Raw genomic sequence first — 24615 nt, 5'->3', positions numbered from 1 at the left:
ATCCAAACAAAGAGGCACCATATATTGTATTTCTTTGGTTACCTTTTGTGGTTCCCATATACATTGCTTATATGGAAAGAAAAAATGGAAACATTGTTACATAGACCTACTGATGCATGCTCACACTCTTCACATTAAATCTTATTTGAAAAAAAAAATTAAATTGGTAACTTTAAAAGGAAAGAAAAGGAAAAAAAGAGAAAGATTTTTAAGAAAAGAAAAAAAGAGAAAGGAAAGAAAGGAAGGGGAAAAGAGAGAAAGAAAGGAAGAGAGAGAAAATAAAAGGAAAAAAAGAAAGATTTTCTGGTGATGGAAGGAAAATAGTAAATAAAAAGAAGAAATTAAGAATGATGAAAACGAACTTAGGTGATTTTTATGATAATATGAGTTACAGTTGAATTTGCAGTGTACCTGGAAAATAGTATACTCTTAATAAATGTTAATACTTTCATGTGTTTAATAGGTGCTAGATGAACGTCTTTGCTTCTTCCCTAAGGGAGAAAATAGGAGCATATCCAAAATGGAAATGAATTGTAGACAGCCAAGCTGGTCCTAGTGTGATTTTTTTTTTTTTTTTATTTAAACTAGGCTTAAAACAAAGGGCCTGAACTCTTACCCCTGAGCTAAGACCAAGATTCGGATACTTAACTGACTGAACCACTGAGACACCTATAGTCCTAGTTTGTTCTGAATATCCCAGGAAACATTATGCCCAAATCTATACAAAAATGAGATAGACGTCACAGATCTATCTCAAAGTCATCCCAAAGTCCTAAGGGAATTATCTGAATTTTAGGGACCCTTAGAACAGATACAGGCATTCCAAAGCTGTTTGATGCTATTTAATTGTGAACTACAGATTCTGGAGATATTATTTTAATGGTGTTAAGGGTAAAATTTACTGATGGAATCTTGATTATAAAAATAAATACAGAGTTCTATGCAACAATTCCTTGACTAGACCTCTCTACTTGGTTACAAATAGCATATCTGCTACTACATCTACAAGCTTTATATGGCAAAGAAGAACAATGTCCAGTTAGTATTTTCCTTCTTCTCAAAGTTCTCAGGTTTTTCTAATAAACAAGATAAACACATAGATAGTTACATTTTTATCTTAATAAAAATGTACTTTTTTTTGAAAACTATCATTTCTTCTGCTTTAGAGAACAAGATCTATGAAATGGTAAATATGCACCATATGTATGTAGTATCTATATCTATCTATCTCCAGGATATGGTAATAAAAGAAATTACCTGACATTTACTCTTATATTTACTGAGTTCCCTTCATAATATTTTGAAGTGTTAATATAGCTGACAGCTCAGAGCCATGCGCCTAGTATAATATTATGTTACAATATAATTTAGTGGTAGTAATATTATCATTTTGTTTAAAATGACACTTTTAGGAGTTCGTGCTGATAAAAATGCACACATATGGACCTAAAATAAATTTATTTTATGCCACTGAAATCAAGAAAATATAAAGTGTATAACAATTCAGTAATAGTCATCTGGTTTTGTATGAGTAGGAAATATTATTATTTCAGAAAATCATAAATCGAGCTTACTACTTTGATTTTGATTAAATATAACAACTACCCATCACTTTGTACCTTCATATATATATATATATATATATATATATATATATGGTTGTTGCTGAAAATATCACAATATTTTGAGGTCTGGAAGCTGAACCGAGTTCCAAGGGATCAACCCATGTGATATCAAACAATTAGTCTCAAATTCTGTTTAATCAATAATGGATATTTTTCAGAAAGCACTCAGAATCTTAAGAGAATAAATTTATCTTTAGCTAAAGCCTCTGTGATCTTTATAATTCTCTTAAAACCAGGTTAAATAATTTAAATTAGCTATACCTTCTGGAGTAGTGTTTTTCAAACATGTTTTGTTCTGACCCAGAAAAGAAATAACCTTCAATGGGATCCAGAAACACAAAAAACATACACATACAAAGCTATCAAACAAATGTTTCCTAAAGCACTATTCACCCTCACTTCATGAAGTACATCAGTATTTCTGTTCTGGTATATTTCATTCCCATTTACATGTTGGTGAACTATAATTTCAGAAAAAAACTGCATCTTTCTTGGAAGATGATTATAAATTTTGGAATTCTTCCCAAGAGAGTGCAAGTATCATTAATACATGGGAATAAATGGTTAAATGTTTACATAACACAATTTTTTATTGAAAATTGCTGCTTTATTAATATGAAATATGAGCTAATTCTTTATAATATTCCTAAAATCAAAGAGAAAACTCATGAAGCATGTGGAAATGAGATACTTGATAAAATATGCTCCCCCTTGCCCAGTGTATTATGAAAAGTCAAAGTTGAACTATTTTAAATTCTTAGGTCATTTCAACTTACAACACAGTCTCTTTTGCACTTATCCAATTCATGTCTAGATTGTTATCTGCATTTTTGGTGGATATTTCTGGCTTGGAGTGCCTGAAATTTTGAAATAAAACTTGCTGATATGTGGGTTAAATTATTTAATTATGCTAACTGCTAAGTTTTTGGTTTCATCTAACTCGGTTTTTCTTACCAATGCAATGGTGGAACACAGAACCCTGACATCAAAATCACTCATAGCATGATCTCAGACCCTTTTGTAAGTCCCCTAAATCTCCATTTTCTCATTTTAAAAATAGACTGATAATGACTAAACAGAATGATGGATGCAAAAAATGTAGCATAGTGTCTGTCAAGTAGTGACCATTCATTAAATGCTGGTAATTGTGTTTTTACACAATTTGTGTAATTTTTTATTGTGGTAAATATTGTGGGTTTTTTTTTTCAATTTCAGGTGAATTTTAATGAGCTTCTGTGATAATCTGTATAGTTCATGACATCACCTTCAAAAAAGAAACAATCACTCATACATTCATTGTGATTCCTAGTCCCCAGCTTATTTCTGAATTTCCTTCTTTCCAAAAAATAGCAATAACTGTAATAGTTTCTACAGTTGCTTTGTTTACTAATTTCTCTGCTGCTACTGCTACCAGAGATTACTAGAAATTTATAATGATTGAGAACCCTTGGTAAATGGATTTCACAGACTATTTTTTTAAAATCTATAAATGCATTTTGGAAATAAGTCAAAGAACATTCTTAAAATAGATATACGAAACAATATTTTTTTCACATTATCTAATCTTCAAAGAGAGTGACAGCTTCTGAGAGGTATTTATTATACTACCACTGAGGTGATGAGTCACACTTGGAAGGCTACAAGAAAAGAAAGAGAACAAGGAAGGCAGCACCTAAAATCTTCCTTTTTTTTCTAACCAAAGCCTGTACAGGGGTCATGGACCCCCACTTTTTTGGGATAGGTTGTCTCAAAAAATAATGAATAGGCCTCTGTTTCCAAATTTTTAATGCTATCGTTAAATGATTAAATGATTAATGTATTAGGACATGTGAAAGGCAAATTTACCAGACTTGGGATCAAAGTTTATTTAACTCAATTGGTATGATAAGTTCTTCTCTCTGACTTTGAGACAAATCAAGGATTCTTACAACCTAACCTTGGATTCAGATTCAACTGTTTGCTAGAAAGTTCACACAACCCGGAATCACTTTCATTTACCAATTTCTTGTATGATTAAAAAATACAAATGAACAGCCAGATGAAGATATACATAAGATAAGGTATGGTAAGGTCCTAAGTGCAGGAATTTCTGTCCCTGTGTGTCACCCTCCTGGTTTGTGGATATCTTCACCAATGTGGAAGCTTTACAGACCTTCAAATTTTGGGAATTTTATAGAGGCTTCATCATTCCGTCATGATCCATCACTGACCAAAATTCCCTCTCCCTTTCCTGTAGATGGGGGCCAAGCTGAATGTTCTAAGCTTCTAAACAGGGCTTGGTCTTTCTAGTGACCACCAGGAGTCCACTAAGCATTGCTTCATTAGAAAAAAAGATACTGCTATCACCCAGGAAATGCCAAGGGCTTTAGGAGCTCTGTGTCAGGAACCAGGGTCAAAGACCAAATATTAGAACAGAAGATGCTCCTAGTGCTCTTATCACTTAGAAAATTACAAGTGTTTTAGGAGCTTTATGCCAGGAACTGGAGGGCAGATATGTATGTTGTGCGTGTGTGTGTGTGTGTGTGTATAATTTTTTTCTATATTTCACAAAAAGAGATTCAAACAAATCACAAACTGCATCACTTTGGCATCCATAACAATGCCAAACCGTCTCCGATCGCAGGCATAGAACATAAGTAAACATCTTCGCTAAACCATCTTTTATTGTCCAGACTTCCTCATTTCCACTGGATAATTTTTGTTAGGGAAGGATAAGTAGGAGGATTGAATGGGAAGGATAACTTCTTAGGATAAAACACACACAAACACACACACTCACACACTCATCCTCACACTCACACTCACACATTCAAATTCACATATCTATAATAATGATAATATGTATCTATCATTCTTCTAACTCTGAACATATTAATGTTAAATAAATGTCACATTTAAATTTTATTTATTCTTTTGGTTGGCAAATTCTAGTTCCATATGCTTTTTAATTTTTTTCACTATTGCATATTAACATGAGCTGTTCTAATATGCAAAACTGACATCTCATCCTTTGTGTATTCAAAAATAAAAATCACATCTTTAATGTCAGAACAGATCAGGATTTAGCAAAGTATTAACTTTTCCTACATTTAGTTTCTTTTTAAATTCCCAACTAAATTTATTTTTAAAATACTAAACAAACCCCCAAAGTATGTGAATTAAATAGATTTCTGCTCTAGTGGATGACATGGGGGGTGGGAAGGTAGGGATGGGCTAATTTCATGTATGCTTAAATGGATTTCTAAATAAATACATAAACTTGGAGAAATCTAGTAATAGACATAATATAAGACTGCATAATTTCCTTTTACAAGTTTCAAATTTCTTTCAATATTTATTATATAATGTTTAATTTTTATTTTAAAATGTACTTTATGAAAATTATCAGATACATATAAAAATAGAGGATAGGGTATAATTGATTTACACATTTTAACCAAATCAAAGCCTTTTTATTGCCATATTTAATTTGTTTTTAGAAATTGCATTTCAATTTATTTATAGGAAATAGAATTTTGAAACACTTGAAAAGTTTTTAGAGAGCAAATAATTATCTTAAAGAATTATGTTTGATACCAATATTAGTAAGTCCTTAACATAGAATTTAATTTTCCTTTAAAGTAAATAATAAATCACTTTGAAGTTTTTTCAAATTGCTTTATTGTCTTTCACAAGCAAAAATTCAAGTGTCTCCTCTTTCTTTAAATATACACATATATATTGAATATGAAGAATTAAAATATCTGGTAGAAATTATAAAATTTCAAATTATGGATTTGGGGGATTGTTTTAATTTTTTTCCGAAATCTAAGACATAAATAAAAGTTATTTCAAGTTATTATTGAATTTTATTTAAATTACCAACTAAGGGGTGCCTGGGTGACTTAGTGAGTTAAAGTCTCTGCCTTCGCTCAGGTCATGATCTCAGGGTCCTGGGATCAAGCCCTGCATTAGGCTCTCTGCTCAGCAGGGAGCCTGCTTCCTCTTCTGTCTCTCAAATAAATAAATAAATAAATATTTTAAAAACTAAATAAGTAAATAAATAAATAAATAAATTACCAACTAAGAAAAATGTATTTCAGAACATAAACATATAAAACGGAAGTAGTGACACAATATTATAAAGTATAATAACTCGATTTTTTTCATCATTAATTTTTAATCATTAATAACCATTAATTACACAGATTCCTTAAATTTAAAAACAAAATACAGAAATCCATAAAGTAGTTACAATATGATACAATATATACAATGTACAACTTGCTTACATTTTATAATACAGGCTACTTTGATTTTTATGATGGTGTATGTCAATAATATACAGTATTATTATGTATTAAAGTATATGTTTCACAGATTGAAAGCATGAACTTTTTGATTGCTTTCCACTAGTTTTACATTAGTTTGGCAAATTGGGAAATGGAAAATTCCATAAATAGTCTAAAACAGTTTTGAGGAGAATGAAGAAAAATTTTCTAGAAAGTAATTCACTAAAAATCAGAGTCATCCTTCAAAAAAAAATCTAATAATGGAAAATTATATCCGTTTGTGGTGAAACCATTTGGGGAAAGTTTTTTTTAAATTATATCTACATTCTTTTTCTTTTAAACTAAAGAAAATGATAAGGAAATAGAACATTTGATAGCTGGATAAAAATTAATCATGGATAAAAATAAATTAATAAAAATTCCACTTTAGTTCTGATTATAGGAGTAAGCCAAATTTAGGAATGTGTTTTGAGACAAACATGTCAAAGCTTTCCTTCTTATTTAGGTTCCTGGCCTCTTATTAGAGGGGTCTGAGGATGGGTGTTCCCATTTTGTTCTTTCTTCCATAGTTTTTTTCTCACTTTGCTTCTAAGAATAGAGGGCAAATCTTATCTATTTTGGCTGTTACAGTGGAGACCAAGTGTCTCCTTGTAATTTCTGAAAAAGATATGTTATTGAAGGGAAAAACCTGTAACAACTGTATACTTAAGACAAAATCATTCCCTCAGCTTGGCACTCCAGATACTGAACAGATACTTAAGAACATGTTTCACTGTTCCAACTCCCACACAAATACATGATTTCCTAATTTTTTATGTAAATAATGCTTACCAGTCCTGTAGAAGCCATCTTTATGGTAATTAATATTTGCACTAAAACTTTCTTTCTTACCTCTCTTCTCTTTTGAGATGGCTAGTTGAAAAATGATCTAAAAAATGTGTGTGTGTGTGTGTGTGTGTGTGCATACTCTTTGCCAAAACCAAATAAGATTCTGTATTTTTGAGGACATGAAAAAATCTACTCTAATAATAAAAACTTTACTGTAAACTTCAGCCTATTAATATTTTAGCATATCAACATACTAAAATTATCTCCAATATGTATGTTTCTTGTACATGAGCATCTATATCACATAAATACTTCTATTTCTATTTATGTCATAGTCATTACATTTCTCTTTTTTTTTTTCAGATAATGTTTAAAGGATTCTGCATCAATATTTGGTGTTGGACAAATTCAAAATCTCTTCGACTTTTGATCTCCTGCTCTATTGCCTTCCAGATTTAACTTACTTGTGACCCCTTCAAACATTTTACATGGTTTGCAATGGTTACATGAACTTGTGGGGAGTGGTATTTGCACCATCTCATACTTTATTCACTATGGCACTTTAGGAAAAGAAATTGGAATAAACTTTCAAAGTGGTATTTTAAAAAATGAATCTTATTGTGAAGCTTCGGAGAAGTTTTCGAACATTGATTGTTCTCTTAGCTACCTTTTGCTTGGTGAGCATTGTCATTTCTGCCTATTTCCTCTACTCTGGCTATAAACAGGAAATGACACTTATTGAAACCACTGCAGAAGCAGAATGTGCTGACATCAAAAGTCTACCATATCGTTCATTGGAGCTAAAAACAATTAAACCTATTGATACATCCAAAACTGATCCTACCGTCCTCCTATTTGTGGAGAGCCAATACTCTCAACTTGGTCAAGATATCATAGCTATCTTGGAGTCTAGCCGATTTCAGTACCAAATGGTCATCGCCCCCGGCAAGGGGGATATACCTCCTCTTACAGATAATGGCAAAGGGAAATATATTTTAGTTGTTTATGAAAATATTCTGAAGTATGTCAGCATGGACTCATGGAATCGAGAGCTTTTAGAAAAATACTGTGTGGAATACAGTGTTAGTATAATCGGTTTTCATAAAGCCAATGAGAACAGCTTACCAAGTACACAATTAAAAGGCTTTCCATTAAACCTTTTCAATAATCTAGCTCTAAAGGACTGTTTTGTCAACCCTCAGTCTCCTTTGCTGCATATTACCAAAGCCCCCAAGGTTGAGAAAGGCCCTCTTCCTGGGGAAGACTGGACTATTTTCCAATATAATCATTCAACCTACCAGCCTGTGCTTTTAACTGAATTACAGACGGAAAAATCCCTTTCATCCTCATCCAGCAAACCACACTATGCGACGGTGATCCAGGATCTGGGACTTCATGATGGGATTCAGCGAGTTCTTTTTGGCAACAACTTAAACTTTTGGCTACACAAGCTCATCTTCATAGATGCCATTTCCTTCTTGTCAGGGAAGAGGCTGACACTGTCCTTGGACAGATATATTCTTGTGGACATTGATGATATCTTTGTTGGGAAAGAGGGAACAAGGATGAATGTCAAAGATGTAAAGGTAAGAACATTTATAAATAACATCATAATTTTTATTTCACTAACTGTGGTATTAATAAAATATAATTTTGAATATTTTAGATTCCTAACTACACAAAATTTTCAGATGTGGTATGTTTGAAATTATTCAGGCATTAAAAAAATTTTTGAACTAAGCCTTGACTACTCCTCACACACATATCCAGATGCTTCAGAGGGGATAGAACTAAAATATCCCAAAGAACATTTGAACTTAATCTCCTTGTCTCTTCTTAGAAACATCTCAGGTGGAACCCTGTAGAACTGTCTCCCTTATTTTAGCACATATTGCAGTTTGTAGCAGTAAGACTAACGTAATCATAAAACTTGATCTCTCCACTGATCCCCTGGCTCTACTTTGGTTTGACAATGGTGGTTGAAATACAAGATGGAGAAGTAACCCAGGATCTTTTGTAACTTCCAGTAAGCATAATGTTTGTTTATATGAAATGTTCATAGATTCATAAATATAGATATGAGCAAAAATATAGTTTGTAGGGAAAGTATATTGGATTTGAACTCAGAAGTCTTCCATTATTATCTCTTTTATTAATTTATCATATTATTTGGGGGTAACACAACAGTGTTAGTACTTCCAGTTATGATTAAATTGACTATATTTCAAATTTACCTTGCAATTGCTATTAGATAGAGGAAAAAGCCACTTGGTTAGGTAGGTAATTCTGAGAATAATTCCTTCTTTTTCCTCTTGATTCAATATTCTCATTTGTGTCTGCCTTGTCCTATATATAACTAAATTCATTCTTGGACAAATAAGTTTAGCAAACATAGAAATAATAGCGCACAACTTAAAATTATGAGAGAAATAAAGATTATTAAGATCATATCATGTTTTTTTTGAACTCCTGTTTTTTTAATCCCCCAAAGAAGAAACCTCAATACTACTTCAAAATGATAGCATTTTTCTCCATTCTAAGACCTATGACCACGAAAGTAAAATATGATTAAGACCAGCGATATAAGATCACTTTTTGAAAACCTTCAAAGTACATGTGAACCAGTGAACTTCGCTTTTAATGAGCCACTGAATGAAACATCACTTGACTGGTACCCAAATATTTTATTTTGGACATTATTGTAAAGGAATTAAGCGATGCCTCTTGAGTTCTGTCTAGATCCGTTTTTTTTTCATACTTGTTTTGTATTTGCTATTCCTTTAATTAGTATAAATTCTAGTTTTATTTTTATTTCAAAATCATAAACTTAAGAAGAGGTTATATACTTCAAAAGTTCTCTGAGTGATTCCTACACTGAAATCTTAAAAGGAAAGTGTTTCCTAATTTCAGTTTAACAAAACATGAATTGAAAAGGTTTTTATAACTCTAACAAATTTTTTATTTCAAATTCAGCTCTTTCACTTATTCTCAATAAAAACAAATAGCTATTCATCATTATACAATATTCACTGATGACTTCTTCAGTGACATAATCCCCAACAGAGTAATAGAATACTGAAACTTAACAAAAGCTGGAACAAGGCAGAGAAAGGATCAGGAATGTTGTTGTGTATATGGGTATACATGTAGTTTGTATATGTATGTGCACATGTATCTTTTTTTTTTTAAAGATTTTATTTATTTATTTGACAGAGAGATCACAAGTGGGCAGAGAGGCAGGCAGAGAGAGAGGGGGAAGCAGGCTCCCTGCTGAGCAGAGAGCCTGATGCGGACCCAATCCCAGGACCCTGAGATCATGACCTGAGCCGAAGGCAGCGGCTTAACCCTGAGCCACCCAGGCGCCCCTGTGCACATGTATCTTAATTATATACTGTACACACACACAGACACACACACACACTCATGCTTTGAAGAAAATACTTCTTCCTGCCCCTTTTGTTACCCATTTTGTTGCTGATTCTTCCTCAGAACTGTTTATCAAAGAGTATCAGAAACTTGATTGGAAGTGAGGGCTATTACCCTCTTGGTTATTTAAAGGTCAAGAGGAAATAGTTTTCGAAGTATAAAAATTGTAGTCCCAGCCCTTGGCATTTGATTTTTATTTTGACCTTATTTTGGGATTAATATGATATTGTGGAAAAAGAAAAAAAATATTTGTAGAGAAATTCTCAATACTCCCATGTTCTTCACCCTCATGTTCCTTTTCTGGTATTGTAACACTTAATCATACACGGGTAAAAATGAGGAGAGACCCATCTTCCTTCAAACTCTCACTGAATTTACTAAAACAAGAGTATTGCATGGTAACTAAAATTTCTCTCTGTAATACTGAAATAGAAAGTAAAGGTATTCCGTTCCTCAACAGAACACATATGGGAAAGCATATGGTTCATGGTTGAAAATTCTTGGTTATTTACATGATCGGACTCTCCCTGGGCCACTCCCACAATTAAACCTGGAGCACATAGCTGGGAGCATTTAACAACAAATTTAAACAGTTTTGCCTACAAAACCACTTCACTCTGTTGATAAAAAATATATTAGCATATTTTAGCTTGAACATATTTTCCCATTTTGAGATAGAGATTCTGGATCATACTGCTTAAGAATTAATACTTTTTTTTTTTTTAAAGATTTTATTTATTTATTTGCCAGAGAGAGAGAGAGAGAGAGAGAGCGAGCGAGCACAGGCAGACAGAGTGGCAGAGGGAGAAGCAGGCTCCCTGCGGAGCAAGGAGCCCGATGTGGGACTCGATCCCAGGACGCCAGGATCATGACCTGAGCCGAAGGCAGCCGCTTAACCAACTGAGCCACCCAGGCGTCCCAAGAATTAATACTTTTAAGACTCAGTATTTGATACAGTGGAAAGAACACAAGTTTTTGGTTTTGTTTTGTTTTTTAAAGAGTTCATTATTTATTTATTTCAGAGAGAGAGAGAGCACATAAGCAGGGGGAGGGACAGAAGGAGAAGCAGGCTCCCTGCAGCGAACCCAATGCAGGACTCGATCCCACCACCCTGGATTCATGACCCCAGCCAAAGGCAGAAGCTTAATGACTGAGCCACCCAGGCTTTTTTTGTTGTTGTTGTTTGTTTGCTTTTGCTTTGTTTTTTTTTTTTTGTTTTGTTTTTTGTTTTTAATTGAACTTGAAAACCCATATTCTTTTCACTTCATGGTTCTACCTGACCTGAGCTACCATGTATCTAGCTTCTTTTAGAAACCTGCATACTTTTTCTGAGTTTATCATGCCTTCCTCTAACCAAAGCCATTGAGACAGAAATCAGTAGGTTCATTTCCAAGGCAAACAAAATTAAGATCAGGTATTTGCAGTAACTATCATTTAATTGTTGCCAAAATTTTATCATGTATATAAAAACTCAAGATATAAGAGAAAAATTATTTATGTATATGATCTTCTAAAAACTAATTATATTTCAAATGATTATAAAATATACCTATCAATAAAGTCAGAGAAAATGGTCATGTTTTGACCTGGTAATATTTCTGTGTGGTCTTAGAGGCAATCACAAAATATTGTACATCTAAACTTCTATTAACAGGATGACCTCAGGCTTTTTAGGGTAATGTCTTGTATACCTGAACTTATTCTTTACTAGTTTTGAAAACAACTCTCATTTTCTTAATGGCCGTAATTATATGTATGTAATGTTCATTCTCAATGTCATAACAGTTGAGTAATCATGCATTTTTAGGGAAAGCAAAAATAATAAAAGGCTATACTATTTATTAAAATTTTAATTCTAAAAAACTTCTTGCATCCCACTAATTTGATTTCTATGGAAAATACTTTACTCTTGGTTGGAACATTTGGTACAGTCATAGATGTTTGGTAGAATTAATATGTTCTTTTATCATAGTTTCCTAAGATAGAATAAATGTTCTTTCCCAATAAGGGCTTTGAAAACATGAACACGGTGAATGTAAGCTTCCACATGGGCAAGGAAATCAGATTTATTATTGATGCTATCAATAATTTTGATGCTTTAATCAATTCTTTGACCTGTTGTTACTTTGTCTGTTGGCAACAAAACATCATTATTAGGATTTTTGTGTGTCTTTACATTTCGTAAAGAAATACATTTATTTATCTATTAACCGTCCTGTATGTAAGATTATTAGACATTTTCTGCCTAATAAATCTAAACTTCTTATTTTAAGGTTCTATATGGACCAGTTCAACTTATCTTCTCAATATTTATTCTTAATATTTCTCAATACATGCTGCTTGTATTAGGCTAGCTCACTGTCTGTTCCTCAGCCATAGCTTGCACATGTATACCTTGATCTCTTTTCTCAGTTTTTGTGCCTTGACTAAAATACGTGCTCTGAATCTACCTTTATTTCAAAAGATATCTTAAGTCCTACTTCTTATGAGAAGGTGATACGTGTCCTAATGACCCCAGTAGATGCGGATTTCTCTTTAAGTTGACTCCCTGAATATTCGTTAGCATTAACTCTTACTTAGCATCCTCATGTACATGAACCAACTCCAAAATTAGACAATGAGACAGTTTTTCTCATACGTGTACATATGAGAAAGAACATAACAAGGAAACTTAGACATGACTTGAAAACATTTCATTGACAATTATTATATTGTCTTTAACTATTTGGTAAGTGCAGGACTAATTAGCTATAGAGTTGAATTACTACATTAAGAAAAATAATTTTTTCAATATTAATGTATATTTTATTTTATTTTTAAATTTTACTTTTTCAGTGTTCCAAGATTCATTGTTTATGCACCACACCTAGTGCTCCATGCAATATGTGCCCTCCTTAATACCCACCACCAGGCCCTCCCAACCCCCCACCTCCCTCCCCTCCAAAGAATAATTTAAGGGTAGTTTTGAGGTTTATCTCAAAACAAGTAACATATATTTTAAGTAGGGGGCAGAACTAGGGAAAAAAAAAAAAAACTATGTTATAAATCTGGAATCCAAAAGAAGAAGAAGAAGAAGAAAAAGAAGAAAGAGAAAAAGAAGGAGGAGGAGGAGGGGGAGGAGGAGGAGAAGGAGGAGGGGAGCAAGTTAATTGGTTTCTTTTTTTTCTTTTTCTTTTTACCCTCTACATGGTGTTTTTGATGGATCTGTACCCTAGACTAGTGTTAAGGCTTGATCCAGATAAAATGATTTAGGAATATCTTAACCTGGATATTTCCATGCATTTATTTGACTACATATTTCCTGAGTTGAAAATCATATACCCAGAGATTTAAAGTGTAAAAGATATTGTGCAAATTGAATGACCAAAACGTGAAAGATGTGAAGTTAATAGATATAAAGGCATTTGTAGGAATTATCATATTTAACAAAGATCAGATTGCTATGAATAGGAAAGAAGAAATCTATCACAGAAGAAAATTTTAAAATCTTGATTAACCATTTCAATAAGGATTGGAAGAGAAAAAGAAAAAAACCTTATGATTTCTAAAGTCATGATCTAAGAAAACAGGAGCTTTTTGGTGCTATGAATATTGACATAGAAGATGAGAGGCTACATTGGTAAATGAAAAGATTAGTTTTCTAACATTTTATAATTAGAACTGAAACAGGTTGTTATATCTGACAAATTAATAGGGAAACATTTTTTTTTAGAATCTTTGATATCCTAGACTGCAAGGATCACTATCAAAAATGGAGCTGAAAAGTAAAAATTATATGTGATAAATGGAATCCATATTTGACACTTATCAACCAGTGTAGTTTCAGCAATGCAGAACAGTCTAGGCAATACGAGTTGGATGGATGGCCTAGTCAGACAATCAAGCAAGAAGCATCTGAAAGTTTTTGGCAGTTTCTAAGTAAGTGAGCAAGCCATGCAATCCGTAACAGTAGCATAACAGCCAAAAAGTGGCCCAGGAAGATGGGATTAGATTTTATCAAAGATATTACACAACAGACTGAAGGTACCCAGTTCTGGGATTAGTCTGTAGGCAAAGAATGTCTTCCACCTGAGAAAAATGGCACAGAAGGTAGTGCCCTAATCATAGAAGAAGGGTAGCATGTGACGACATGGAGTTCAGCATTGGACACATGACAGGGAACTTGGAAGGCAAGAGCTCAGGAATAACAATAATGCTGTCCAGAAGAAAGGAACCATCAGCAAGACTTGCTGAAATTGCAGTCCTGACACAGACCTAAAATGCCTTAATCCTCGGGACTCTAAGAAAAGGACTGCATTTAGTACCTCATGGACTCCTCAGATGCCCGGCTGCAAGAATTAGGTATACGATTTGAGGGTGCTTGGTTGGCTCAAAAGATAAGCAGACAAAAGTGAATAGTGACCTCAGAAAAACTCAAACAAAACTTGAATTTTATTTCCAGTCTTGGAAGAGGACAGTCACCATATAGATGTATTTAATAAAATTTTTTCTTCTTTTATTTATAAGCTCAATGTTAATATTTCAGATTTTCTTCTGAATTTTTTCATGTGGTACTTTGACTTTGACTTTGACTTTGTCAATAGAAGAAAAAACTCTCTCTTCCAAAAAAAGATTTATTTACGGAAGTAAATATTGTCTGTACTTAAAAAGTTACCAAAGTGATATAAAAGTACACTTTTAAAAGACAAGAAAGGAAAAAAAAGAGGAAATATATATTAGTAATATCCCTTCCAAATTGGGCATTTAACTAAAAACATTTACATTTTGTTTATTAACGTCATATAACTTAATCCAGTTATATCTTTATACAGGTGAGAAATAATAATTTCATCTATGGGCTCTGAATGTCATTTCTTATTATAGAATTTACACAAACATAAAATATTCAGTTCTTTATTTCATTAGTATAGGCAGGACATCTTCACAATTATCTGCATTACAAGGTAGAACGTAAAATATACCATGACAAAATGTGGACAATGGGAACAAAGAAGAGGAATTCTTTTAGGAATTAGGGAAATTTCATGGAGGAGGTAGCATTTGAGTCCTCAGTCACGGTATGACATAACACTAGCAAATCTAGAGGGGGTGGTATATTCATGGTCAATGGGTCAACCCAAGCTAAGATTTGGCTAAAAATACCAGATTTGGGGGAATGGTAAGTTGACTGCATTGGCTGGATGAATAAGTAAGGGAGTAAAGTAAGTGTTATTAAATGCTGAAGATACTGGTTGTGTCCATAATATAGGGCTTTCTTGACAGAGGGATACTATTTGAGTCACTGAAAATTTTAAATCAGAAAGTAATATGATCAGAACTGGGATTGAAGAAAAATATATTGTTTGAATCAGGGACATGTTTTTTTTTGTTTGCTTGTTTGTTTTTTTGTGGAGACCTCTCAAAGAACCTATTACAATAATATAGAAATAATAATTCTTACATATTTTTTAAAAAAGATTTACTTAGCATAGTCATATACACTAAGCATTGTGCTAATCATTAACAGGAGTATCATTAAATACTCACAACAACACTAAGAGGAAATATTTTGTACATTTATGAAATGAATACAATGAGGCTTGGCAATATTAAGATACTCATCTAGCTAGTAAGTGGCAGAGCAAACAAACTCAGACTGTCACTAATGTCTACGCTTTCTTTTAGAAAACAATGGTGTGGATTTGGGTTTGAGTCTCAGTGCCAGCAGCAACCGGTTAACTTTGGACATACTTATTAACCTCTACAATTCTCAGGTTCTAGATCTGTAACACTAGTGTAAAAAGACCCACCTCTTAGCATGATAGTGAGGTTTTAATGAAATAAGACATGGAAAGTTGCTAGGACAGAGCCTGAATTCTAAGATTTACTCAATTTAGCTTGGTGGCAGTTAGGATGGAAAGGGGAGATTAGGAGAGCCTATGCAGAAGTAGAATTGACAGGACTTAGGCACATACACAAAGGAGGAGCAGAGAAACAGGTGGAGATGTGATAGCATCATGGTTTTTCCTGGGTGTATGCTTTAACATATGCAGAATCTGGCAGAAGAAAAGGTGTTGGGAAATTAGGCGTTTTGTTTAAGGTCTAATGATTTAACGTATAGGGATATTCAGACGTAGGCATTTAAAAAAGCAAGTTTGAATTTTTGGATACTGTCAGAGGTGGAAATATCATCAAGCTTAATCTTAGTGATGATTGCTAAAGGGAAATCAAGGAAGGAAAACAGGTTGAATGCATCTTTTGGATATCCTGTAATAAACCCAAGATTATGACAAGTTACTTTCATACAGAGGAAAACTTTTTCATGTACTGAGATAATAGCCATCCGACAGTCTCTTCATTAATTATATGGAAGAAAGCCTGAAACTTCAATAAATGCTTGTTGTCCAAAGGAATAAAATTAAAGGAATGCCTAACTGTAAACAGCATGGTGTTCATGCAACAGAGTAGGCACAATCATTTATCCGGAATTTGGCAATTTGAATTCTTTCTCCTTCTTATTTATGACCTCTTGATTAACAAGAATTGTAATATGACCCCCTTCTAACTTGACTGTGAGGTGTACCAAATGACTTTATCATAAATATCCTTGAAATGTGGAGTGATGTATAGGGGTTAAGTATAAAGGGAACAAGAAAGCTAGAGCCACATTTTTAGTTATTGTGTCCAGAAATTTTATATATATATATATATATATATGTACATATATATATATATATATGTGTGCGTGTGTGTGTGTGTGTGTATGCACATATATATACATATATATATGTGTGTATATATATATAAAGATTTTATTTATTTATTTGAGAAAGAGAGAGAGAGCATGAGAGGGGAGAAGGTCAGAGGGAGAAGCAGACTCCCCATGGAGCTGGGAGCCCAATGTGGGTCAAGCTTGCGGGACTCCCAAGATCATGACCAGATCCAAAGGCAGTCACTTAACCAACTGAGCCACCCAGGTGCCCCAGAAATTATATTTTTAATGAAAGATTTTTATTTAGGTTTCATATGATTATTTTCATGTGATTATCTTGATGACAGTGTTCATTCTGCATTTTTTGTTGGAACAAGGGTTTTAAAGGTATACTTTCATTTAAACCTGTTTTCTGGGTATCAATTAATTATTATTTCTTTAAAAATTACATTTTAAAATAAGACCTCTTACTAAGTGAGGATTTTCTGCACAGAACAAAAGCTTTTTGCATACAAATTCAATTTTAATTTAAGATTGGACATTCCCTGAATTCATCTGCACTCAAAACAGGTTAAATAGTAATGGATCTAACACGAACATGAGTGCTCACTTTGGTCAGTTTACAATATAAGATAATTACTGAGTAGAGAACAATCTCTTGATACACCAGGGGAAGAACACAATTAAAGTTCATGAGGTCCATTTTGCTACTTGAGATGTAGCAATTGTCTCCATGGGAAAGAGAAAATGTTAGAAAATATTTTGGTAAAAGCAAGCAGGCTAGCCAAGTCTCAGCAAGGTAGAAAAACAACCCTGATTCGAGTTCTTAAATCTCATTGTTAATGCCTAAAAGCCCTGGGGATATTTATGCGGATATTTTCTGATTAGTTTTGTATATTTTGTCATTCTCTGTGATGATATAAATAGTGATTAATGCTCAGATTATAATGAGCTTCTTTAGCTAAGGCCACCATGTTTTTGTTATGATAATCATCAAAAGATATCACAAAATGGTTTCATTTCTAAAAAATAACTAAAGAGAAAAACAAAACAAAACAAAAACTTACTCATTTTATACTGACTATAGAAATACACATGTTCTGAAACAAATTATCATGTAATAAAGCATCTTGGTTATATAATCCTTAGGCAGCTAGAATATTATTACTATTACTACTACTACTACTACTACTATTAAGATAACAGATTAAACTATTAAAGTAGTTATAAACATTGAATTTTATTTTCATTCAACTCATAATTTTTCATGTCTACTTTGAGCTGCACTCTCTAGCTCTTTGCTGGAGTTGAAAATTTCCACCTGCTACTTTCTTTTTTCCAATAAATCAAATATTTCTCTGATGTGTTCCTTTATTATTATACTTTTGAAACATTTCATGCATTTTAAAGAGTGTATATGATGAATGTTATTTAAAGCATGATAAGAAGAAAAATGGCTTTCTCCATACCACTTAGCTTAGGGTATAGAATATTACCACCACCTTCCCTGTCACATACCACTTTTTCTGCTGGAGAGGTAGTGTTCTGAATTTTGAGAGATACCATACATTGTGAAGGTTACCATACATACACTACAAATTTTCTGCAATTTTCCCCTTTTATTCCTTAGATTCATCTACACTGATGATTATAATTCTAGTTCGCAATACTTAATTTCTGTGTAGTATTTATTTTTTCCAATGTTGATTTTGTAAGACTTTGAGTTTTTTTGACTATTTGGTGGATATATAATTGTATATGAGTTGTTATTTGCATTTCTTGATTATTTATGAGGTTGAATAGCTTTTTAGTACTTAATGGCCATTTTTTTTCAAATTTTCGTATTTTTAATTGTAAAACATCCGATTTCACTTCTAACTACCTCAGTGTTGATTGCCTAAGAAAAGGATTTTATCCTCCAATAAACACAACAGTATCATACTTGAGAAAGTTTAAATGTACAATATTTTGTTATACACTATATTAAAAACTTACTTTATATCCTATTTTAGTTTTTCAGGATCAAATCAAGATTCGTAATGTAATAATGCTTATCGACATAATCGGTTTATTTTAATCTGAAACAGTTCTTTCACAATTTTTGTTTTCATCACATTGACTTTTTTGGTTATGACTTTATTTTTTTGAGCAGTTTTAGGTTTATAGCAAGATTGAGAGGAAGGTCCAGAGGTTTCCCATATATTCTTTGCCCCCGCACATACATAGTCTCCTCCATTATCAACATCCCCCACCAAAGTGATACATTTTGCAACTGATGAACCTACACTGACATATAATCATCCAAAATCCATAGCTTACACTAAGTTTCACTCTTGGTGTTGTATAGTCTATTAGATTGGACAATTGTATAATGATAAGGATTCATCATAATGGTATCAAACAGAACATTTTCACTGCCCGAAAAAATCCTCTGTGCTCTACCTATTCATCTCTCCTCTCCTATTTTTTCATATATTTTGCAAAACCTGTGTGTTGTTTTCTCATTTTAACTTTGAATCATTTGTTTTTATATTGATTTTTAGTTCTTTATATAGTCTGGATTCATCCTTTGTTGATGATATGTTTGCAAATATCTTCTCCTGCATTACTACATGTCTTTTCACTTCTTTTAAAGGTCATTTCACTGATGAAAAATACTTAATTTTTATTGTAGTAAAATATATCTGTGTTTTAAATACATTATGGGCATTTTTGGTATGTATGTTTCGTCATCTCTATCTCAGGAAGTTTGTGAAATATTGACCTTATCTGTTATTTAAATGTTCTCTAAAATAATCTGAACCTAAAAATTTCACTTGGGGATATTTTAAAATTATTAACTCTTTTAAAATTACTATTATATATTTTTTCTTTTTAAACTATCTTTATGAGTTACATTATAATTTATGTTTTTAAGAAATTTTTCCATTGTATTACCTCAATATGTCTAGTTTAAATTTGTTCACAACAAAAATTCATTATATTTTAATCTCTCTAGTAGGTGGTTATGTCACAGTTTCATTTCTAATGTCCATTTTTTTCTCTTCTATTTTCTTGATTGATCCATTTTAGCTAATTTTATTTTCTCTTTTTTTAGTACTCTTCATTGTTCCTTTTTATTTCCCTTTCAGTGTTTGCTTTTATCCTTGTACATTCTTCACTTGTGGAATTTTTGTTTTATTCTCTGGTTCTTTTTCTGTCTTCTTAAAATATATAACTAACTCATTAAGTGTAAGCCTTCTTCCCTCATCTAATATAGTTTTAAGGGTCATATACTTTAAGATTATAATTTAAATAACTGTGTGTGCTTTTTTAAAAGTGGCATAGTTATCATTCAGTTATGAGTTTTGTCTAATTTTTATCACATTTCTTTTTTTGACCTTTGAATCAATCATGAGTGTGTTTTCAAATTTTCCCAATATATAAAGCATTTTAAGTATCCTTTTGAAACTGATTTCTAATTCAGTATGATCTTTATAGTGAGTGTTTGCTAATTTATTTGGAGTTGTATTATGGGGGAGTACAATGTTCCATTTTCTTTTGGTTCCTCCTACATGTGTGCTTGAAAAGCATGTATCTTCTCCAGGTTCAGAGATCTAGTTCTCATCCTTGCATGAGATTGTTAATTGTGTTGCTCAAATCCCATGTATCCTTTCTAAATTTTTGTCTGCTGATCTGTGTATATTTTATCTGTTTGATCTGTGAGAGGTATGTCTATATCTACATTGACTATCGTAAAAACAGTATTATTGCTGATGCTTTCAGTTTGTGATTTATATATTATACAGCTCTGCTTTTTTGACTTCTTAGACATTTACTATTACTATATCTTTATGATGAATTAAAACCTTTATCATTATCATTATGAAGTGACTTCTATCATATCTGCAATATTTTTTTAACTAAGATTTTTTTTTGGTTGTTGTTTAATACTATTATAGTTCCACTTTGGCAGTTTTGCTCACTAAATCATTATGCATGTTTTTACTCCCAGCCTTTCTATGTCTTATGGACTTAGTTGTGTCTCTGTAACAAAATATAATTTCATATTGTTGATTTTTTAAATATAATCTGAAATCTTTTTTGAACTAGTGAATCTGATCTAATCTCCAGAAGATAATAGAGATGTAATATTCAAACAATAATAGCTCTGACTTTTTCAAAATCAATGAATGACAACAATTTCCCAACACAGAAAGCTTCCTCACAATAAATTTGCAGAATAAACCAAAAATAACTCCCTACCTAGGTATATTATAATGATACAAAATAATACAGGATGAATTACTCTTCCTGGGGGGAAAAAAAAAAAGAGTTTAGACTGGCAGGTGACTTTTGAAAAGCAGTAATGGAAGCCAGATTTAAAATTTTCTTTTTTAGGGATGATAGCATTCTTTCTGCAAAACAGAGAAACAGAGAGTTGGTTTTTGGTTTTTTGGTTTTTGTTTTTTTGGGTGTTTTTGTCTAGCAACTGAATAATGGGAAGATGCTTCATTCCAATCTTAAAATTCTGCTTCAAACAAATCTGATCTAAATACAAGTTGCTTGTTTTCTGAACATGAACATGTTTCACTGAAGGAAACTTGATTTAGGTGGGAATGAAACTATTATTTTTGTAGGCAAAAATAATACTTAAAACATTAATTTGAGGTAAGAATTAAATCCTGACTCTATTGGTCTTTAACTATAATTATGTGCAAGTTATTTAACCTTATATGCCACACTTTTTCTTCATTTGTAGAGTGAGATCTATAGTACATATTCAACAGCTGTCTGTGAATATTAAATAATTTAACTGAAGGACACGAAGGTACTACGGATAGTACCTGACATTTTGTAAAAATTGGCTAATTTTCTTTTTTCCCCCATTTTATTTTATTTCTTTTCAGTGTTCCAAAATTCATTCTTTATGCACCACACCCAGTGCTCCATGCAATACGTGCCCTCCATAATACCCACTAGTAGGCTCATCCAACCCCCCCATCCCCCTCCCCTCCAAAATCATCAGTTTGTTTCTCAGAGTCCACAGTCTCTCATGGTTCATCTCCCCCTCCGATTTCCCCCAATTCATCTCTCCTCTCCTTTACTCAATTTCCTCTGTGTTGTTCCTTATGCTCCACAAGTAAGTGAAACCATATGATACTTGACTCTCTCTGACTGACTTATTTCACTCAGCATAATCTCTTCCAGTCTTATCCATGTTGATATAAGAGTTGGGTATTCATCCTTTCTGATGGAGGCATAATACTCCATTGTATATATGGACCATATCTCCTTTATCCTTCATCAGTTGAAGGGCATCATGGTTCTTTCCACAGTTTGGCAACTGTGGCCATTGCTGCTATGAACATTGAGCTACAGATGGCCCTTCTTCTCACTACATCTGGATCTTTGGGGCAAATACCCAGTAGTGCAATTGTAGGGTCATAGGGTAGCTCTGTTTTTAATTTCTTAAGGAGTCTCCACACTGTTTTCCAAAGTGGCTGCAACAATTTGCATTCCCACCAACAGTGTAAGAGGGTTTCCCTTTCTCCACATCCTCTCCAACACGTGTTGTTTACTGTCTTGTTAATTTTGGCCATTCTGAGTGGTGTAAGGTGGCATCTCAATGTGGTTTTTATTTGAATCTCTCTGGTGGCTAATAATGATGAACATTTTTTCATGTGTCTGTTAGCCATGTGTATGTCTTCTTTGGAGAAAAGTCTGTTCATGTCTTCTGCTCATTTTTTTTTTCTACCTTCTTTTTAAAGATTTTTTATTTATTTATTTGACAGGCAGAGATCACATGTAGGCAGAGAGGCAGGCGGAGCGGGGAGCAGGCTCCCTGCTGAGCAGAGAGCCCGATGTGGGGCTCAATTCCAAAACCCTGTGATCATGACCTGAGCTGAAGGCAGAGGCTTTACCCAACTGAGTCACCCAGGTGCCCCTCTTCTGCCCATTTTTTGACATGATTATCTGTTTTATGTGTGTTGAGTTTGAGGAGTTCTTTATAGATCTTGGATATCAGCCCTTTGTCTGTAATGTCATTTTCGAATATCTTCTCCCATTCCATGGGTTGCCTCTTTGTTTGTTGTCTAGCTAATTTTCTTGGTAATGGAGTTTGAGAAAATGTTTCCTGTGACTTTTTCAATAATTTGATTACTATATTTTACTCATTCTGAGACTCACATTTAGTTTCATACTTTATCATCTCAGGCATTATGGTATGTCTTTTAATTCATAGCCTCTTATATTTTATGCAGTATAGTAATGTAAACTATTTTTTTACCTCCTTTTTAAAAAAAAATTATCATTGAAACATAGTTAACATACAATGTCATTTCAGTTTCGGGTATACAACATAGTGATTTGACAATTCTGGATGATTCAGTGCTCACCATGATAAGCCACCATCTGCCACCAAACACGTTATTAAAATATTATTGATTAAATTCCATATGCTATACTTTTCATCTCCATTACTCATTAATTTTGTAATGAAGTTTGTACCTCTTAATCCCCTTCCTCTAGTTTTTCTCCCTCCACCTCACTTCCCTCTGGCAACCACAAGTTCATTCTCTGTATTTAAGAATCTGTTTGCTCATTTGTTCATTTTTTTTAGATTCCACATATAAGTGAATTTTTTATTATTTGTTTTTGACTGATTTCACTTAGCATAGTACCCTCTAAGTCTATCCATGTCACAAATTGCAAGATCTCACTATTTTTTATGGTTGAGTAATATTTCATTGTGTGTGTGTGCGATATATATATATATATATATATATTCTTCTTTATTATCCATTCTTCTATGGATGGATACTTGGGTTGCTTCCTTGTCTTGCCAATTGTAAATGATGCTTCAATAAACACAGTGGTGGCATATATCTTTTCTAACTTAAACTAATTTTGTTTAAACTGAGATCATAGTTTTTTTTTTTTTAATTTACTCACCCTATTACTTAAAGTAAATCCATATAATGAAATCTGCAAGTTGTCATTATTAGGTGTGTCACCTACTTGAACTGAAAAAAAAATCTACAAAAAATTTTTGCTCTTCAGAAAGATAATATATGAAACAAGTACTTCTAGTTGCTTATAATAAAGTTGTGGGAAGTATATTTCTCTTATATTATAACTTTTATGATGCATTCAATGTGATTTCAAATGCATATAATGAATGACAAATATATCAAGTCATAGCACTTTTAAATGAAAGTACCATAGTACTTTTAAAGGAAAAAAAGGTGCTCTACTCATTTAAATGTTAGAACACAAAATTAAAAGTAGTTTCTGAAGTCTGTATTGTATAGTTAAGATTTGCAGTCATTTATTTAACATTAGCTAATGTCAAGGCACTGATGGTGTTTTAAAAATTTTAACCACTTTATTATAAAAAGCTGTACATATTTAATGTATACAACTTGGTGAGTTTGAAGTTAAGTATACCCCTATAAAACTGCCACCCCAAAAGAGGACATAAACTTATTCACTATCTACCTTCTAAACTTTCTCCCCACTTCCATTATGATTGGCATTAGTGTTAAGTCTTAGTCTTGGTGTTAAAGTTGTAAGAATACTTAACATAAAATTTATCCTCTTAGCAAATTTTAAATATATAATACAATATTATTATCTATAAGTATTATGCTGAACTGTTGATCTGCAGATCTTATTTATCTTGTATAACTGAAATTTTGTATCCTCTGGTCAGCACCATCTCATTTCTCCCTCCCCCAGCCCTTGGCAACCACCATTCTACTCTCAGCTTCTTTGAGTTTGATTACTTTAGATT

General features: G+C 32.7%; 1 protein-coding gene across 1 annotated transcript in view; it reads left to right on the top strand.

Annotated features, from left to right (window-relative positions):
- Positions 1-7332: 7332 nt before the first annotated feature.
- LOC308338817 (bifunctional heparan sulfate N-deacetylase/N-sulfotransferase 4) overlaps positions 7333-24615 on the top strand; it is a gene marked incomplete at its 5' end in the record, with an annotated part of 239223 nt that continues 221940 nt past the window's right edge. The window contains one exon of the mRNA XM_080797105.1: positions 7333-8310. Within this exon, the coding sequence (XP_080653231.1) occupies positions 7333-8310 (978 nt within the window). The remainder of the gene's footprint in view (positions 8311-24615) is intronic.

The sequence above is a fragment of the Martes martes genome, assembly GCF_963455335.1.
Source record: "Martes martes genome assembly, chromosome: 2".
Lineage (NCBI taxonomy): Eukaryota > Metazoa > Chordata > Mammalia > Carnivora > Mustelidae > Martes > Martes martes.
Note: the sequence above shows the minus strand (reverse complement) of the source record. Positions and strands in the feature narration are given on the sequence as shown.